A 5,000-nucleotide genomic window follows, 5' to 3' on the forward strand; every position below is an offset into this window, starting at 1 on the left:
TTCGCCTATCAATCAGCTGTATGATACGAGCTGAGCTCGTCTTTTGTTTTTTTTTCGCCAATCAATCAGCTGCATGCAGGGGCGCCGCTAGGGAGGGAAAAGTTAGGACGATTCTAAGGGCCTGGCACTGACAGGGGGGCCTGTGAGGGATATTAATATTATTTTAATAGTATTGCCTTGTGTAAGTTTTTGAAATAAAATATTTCATTTCATCTGTTAAAATATGCAAATTATACATGGTTATGATTTGCTATAACATTTTTCTTGAATTATTTACGATATTGTCATTTCACCCCTCCTCCCTTTTTACTAATAGTACAGTCTGATTCTGGGAGCGGGACACGTGAAATGTGTAGCTCCGTGTATGCGCAGAGCTATTAGCGCAGCTTAGAGCAGCTGCCGGCTTTTCTATGTGCGCAACAGAGGTGTACGTTCTAGAAGTTGCTAAGCAGGAGTGATGAATTATGAAGTCCAGATATCACACTGTGTGAGAAAAAAAAATCACCTTTTTTCATAGGTATCTTTATTGTATAATTAAGTCTAGATGTTTTGCCATTGTTCATATGTGGATTTATTGATACTGTTGCTAAGTATTTAACTTGAATATTTGAACATTTGCTGTGTTTTCTAATAAATGTGTGATGCCTAAAAGAAACCAAAAACACTTATGGCCCTTTTCCACTACCCTTTTTCAGCTCACTTCAGCTCGCTTCAGCTCACTTCAGCCCGACACGGCTCGCGTTTCGACTACCAAAAACCAGCACGACTCAGCTCGTTTCAGCCCTGCTTAGCCCCTAAAACTCGCACCGTTTTGGAGTGGGGCTGAAGCGAGCCAAGCCGTGCCGAGTGAGGTTGGGGGCGTGAGCAGACACTCCCCTGTGCACTGATTGGTGAGGAGGAGTGTCCTCACATGCCCACACACGCCCCGCGAGCGCGCTGGGATCTGTAAACACCGCAAACCCGGAAGAAGGAGAATTACGAGAATTTCTGAAGCCTTATGCGCCTCGCCTCATCTATACGCTCTTGCCAGTATCTGTTGGCGTTGTCGGTGACAACAAGCCACAGCACCAAGACCAGCAACACTAACGACTCCATGTCCTCCATGTTTATTGTTTACTATCCGGGTCGTGAGACTACCGCTTAAAAGATCACTGAATCAGTGACATACAGAGCATCGGGGACGAGTTCGCGGAGCGCAAGGCTCGTCGTATGCCCTTCAAATAATGCGCGCAGTAGGCTATTGATGTTTTATTATGAGCCATGTACAGTATGTCACCTAATGTTTTTTTGTTTCTGAGTTACATGTTCGTTTGAAGGACTTAATGTACAAAATAACATCGTTGCACCCCGGAGTGTTGAAATTGGTAAACACAGTGCATTCAGTGAGGTTTGCACCGCCCTCCTTTTATTTCTGACTCTTCCTGTCACCGTTGCAACCTCTGAGCGCTCATTCGTATGCCCTTCAAATAATGTGCGCAGTATAGGCTATTGATGTTTTATTATGAGCCATGTACAGTATCCTAATGTTTTTTGTTTCTGAGTTACATGTTCGTTTGAAGGACATGATGTACTAAATAACATAGTTGCACCCGGTAGTGTTGAAATTGGTAAACACCGCAGTTGCGGACATTTTGTAGCCTAAAATGATGTTATGATAAGCTTTAATAAAGGGCCCGGTCATTTGCCCCGCCCCCGGCCCGGCTCTGACTTGTTCCGCCACTGTCACTGATGTCACTGTTTGCGCTGCTTAACGACATCACATGACGTCCACCCACTTTCGCTAACTCCACCCAATGTGTCCACCCACTTCCAGCCAGCACGGTTCAGCGCGGTTGTAGTCGAAATGCAACTCCAACAGCCCCGCTCAGCTCGACTCGGCACAGCCGCGTTTGTAGTGGAAAAGCGGCATTAGTGGATTTCTTGCAGTGCACTATGTAATTGTATCAAAAAACAAGTGTAGTTATTCATCAAGGCATACATCTGATCACATACAATAAGTCAATAAATGGAGGAAACAAAGGAATACATTTTGTAATCCTGATTATTGATGATGTTTGCTGGAGGGCTCTGGAGTATCCATAATGTGCATACAGAATGTTATAAATGTTGCATGTAACAGAGAGTGTTGTGGTTTGGTTACATGAAACTAGCATTGTGTTAGTTGTGTTATCATCATGCTATCTTTCTTACGGTGTTCACACATGCGTAAAATAAAATGCAAAAATAAAACCGGATGGTTCAGCAAAACACCATGGATCACTTGCAAAAGTTCACATCTCTGGCAAAACAGTTTACCTACGTGTCAAAACTAAATTCTGTTGTGAATAATTTGGGATTTGTCCATGTTATTTTGAGTGTCATTTCAGTTTCTAACTGAAATAAAAAACACCTTTATTTCTGACTGGCTGCTAATATTTAAAAAAAGAGTTCATAATCTAAAACCTAATACAAGCATTTTAATTCTCATCAGTCTGTGGCAGTCAGTCTGACAGTCTTTGACAGTTAGTCAAAGAATCTGTGAACACAGACAGGAATAAAAGCATGATGCAAGCTCCAAAGGCATCATTCACAAGATTCACATGGAAATTAATGAAGCATAATAGTTAGTAAGTGAGAAAGAAAACTTTGAGGGCGATTTTCTCCCTTTCCTGTTTTAAGAAGTATGCACTTTCAAAAGGCCACACATTCTTCAAATATTGTCAGATCTCCACATGGAAGGCATCATTGGAAAGCTTAGAAACTGTACTTTCTGAATCTGTCAATAACTCAAAATGCCCCTGGGCAGACATGTGTCCCTGGATCCTGTGATCTGCCACATTTACACACACACACACACACCCCCCTACATGCATACCAACCTACACATTTCCACACACTTATACACACACACCGTGTTTGTAAAGGTTATTCCTGCATCCCCAATCAACTTCCTTGTTTTGTTTAAGGGAATCTGTGAACACAGACAGGAATAAAAGCATGACGCAAGCTCCAAAGGCATCATTCACAAGATTCACATGGAAATTAATGAAGCATAATCGCCAAAAACTTACCATCCCACCGATGGCGAGGTCCAAATCATCGGTGAGAATCAGCACTATGTTTGGTTTGTGGTATGTTGTGGCCATCACAGCCAGGCTGCTCATCAGAAAAGCAACCCAAATAAAAGTGAAACGGGATGTTGTGTGGAGACATAATCGAATAATCGAGGCCATGTTGGCTGCGAATTTAAAAACACACAAAACTATTCACAAAAAATAACTCGCTAAATGACAAAAATGAAACCGCGTTAAGAAAAGTATATAACTACAGGCGCTACTTCAAAGAAAACGCTTTACTGCATCTCAACTGTTTTATATTCCTGACTGAAGTACACTCATGTGGGCATGAAATAAATAATCACTACACCCTATATAGTGCACTACATAAATGATTCCTACACTCCATGTAGTGCACTAGTTTCCCAATGAGAAGCCGCTGAGCGCTCTAAAGGTCCGCCCCTCTTTCACAGTCACATGCTCTTCAGAACCGGAAGCTCCGGTCAGCTGACGACTTACATATGTGCGCGCGCTGCGCTGTTATCTTAAACCCGCCCATATAATACGTTATGATTGGTCCTTGTTCAACGCCCGTCAAAGGATCCTTATTACCGATTGGTCAGTGTGTAAAGCCAGTAGAAAACAAAACCAACAATCGTTCCTGCTTGGAAAAATATTTAATATATAAATATAGTTAGTAATATAGAGTTAATATATTTCACAAAAAGAAAAGCAGTATGTTTTAAGAAACAAGTGCTGCCATTTACAGAAGCTTCACTTGTCTTTAGAAGGTACATAAGGCAAACAAAAACAAATAAATAAATAGGTTCAGATGAGAAAAAGGAATTTGAGAACTCCGAGTTTAAATTATAGTTAGACAACGCTGTGTTAAATATGTTAAGCCACACATCAAACATGTGTTTGATTAAAAAATGAATTATATTAAATTACAAGAATACATCAAATCCGACTTTCTTACTACTACTACTATTATTAAATTTCTTACATTTTGCTACCTTAGCTATAATCCAAACCTTCTGTGAAGTAGGAATATATATCCAGAATTTTCTGCGTTTGTATACAACCCTACTTTTACATACACGTCAGGTAATTTTATTTATTTTATTTGATTGATTGCTTTAGGGCGGCACGGTGGTGTAGTGGTTAGCGCTGTCGCCTCACAGCGAGAAGGTCCTGGGTTCGAGCCCCGTGGCCGGCGAGGGGCTTTCTGCGTGGAGTTTGCATGTTGTCCGCGTGGGTTTCCTCCGGGTGCTCCGGTTTCCCCCAAAGACATGCAGGTTAGGTTAACTGGTGACTCTAAATTGACCGTAGGTGTGAATGGTTGTCTATGTGTCAGCCCTGTGATGACCTGGCGACTTGTCCAGGGTGTACCTCGCCCGTAGTCAGCTGGGATAGGCTCCAGCTTGCCTGCGACCCTGTAGAACAGGGGTGTCCAAACTGATCCATAAAGGGCCGTGTGGCTGCAGGTTTTCATTCCAGCCATGCAGCAGCACACCTGACTTGGCTCATTCAATCAACTGAACTGTCTTCACACAGTCAAATACTTGCAGCCACACCCACCCTTGATTAAAGGGTGGGTGTGTCAGTTAATTGAATAAGCCAAATCAGGGTGCTGCTGCATGGCTGGAATGAAAACCTGCAGCCACACGGCCCTTTATGGATCAATTTGAACACCCCTGCTGTAGAAGGATAAAGCGGCTAGAGATGATTGCTTTATTCCAAACAGTAAAGAAGTTTTTTTTTTTTAATGCAATAATCAAACCATCGTCATAAACAAACAGAATAGTGTAGCCACAAGGCAGTAACATAATAATGTTCGGAAAGGATTAGGAAGAAGTAAATAACTTATCAAATCCTAACCCTCTATACCACCGCTAATCAAACGTCACTTTCTGCCATAATAAACTATATATACACATTTATTTAATCAGGAAAAGTCCCACT

General features: G+C 41.9%; 1 protein-coding gene across 1 annotated transcript in view; it reads right to left on the reverse strand.

The window, feature by feature from the left end:
- Nucleotides 1–3,448, reverse strand: part of gnsa (glucosamine (N-acetyl)-6-sulfatase a) — a 26,274-nt gene extending 22,826 nt beyond the window's left edge. Inside the window, exons 1-2 of the mRNA XM_060903147.1 lie at nucleotides 3,051–3,448; nucleotides 2,891–2,950 (exon numbers count right to left, since the gene is read on the reverse strand). Coding sequence (XP_060759130.1) covers nucleotides 2,891–2,950; nucleotides 3,051–3,212 — 222 coding nt within the window. The 5' untranslated portion in view covers nucleotides 3,213–3,448. The remainder of the gene's footprint in view (nucleotides 1–2,890; nucleotides 2,951–3,050) is intronic.
- Between the last annotated feature and the right edge of the window lie 1,552 nt (nucleotides 3,449–5,000).

This window comes from Neoarius graeffei, chromosome 21 (assembly GCF_027579695.1).
Source record: "Neoarius graeffei isolate fNeoGra1 chromosome 21, fNeoGra1.pri, whole genome shotgun sequence".
In the NCBI taxonomy this organism is placed as follows: domain Eukaryota; kingdom Metazoa; phylum Chordata; class Actinopteri; order Siluriformes; family Ariidae; genus Neoarius; species Neoarius graeffei.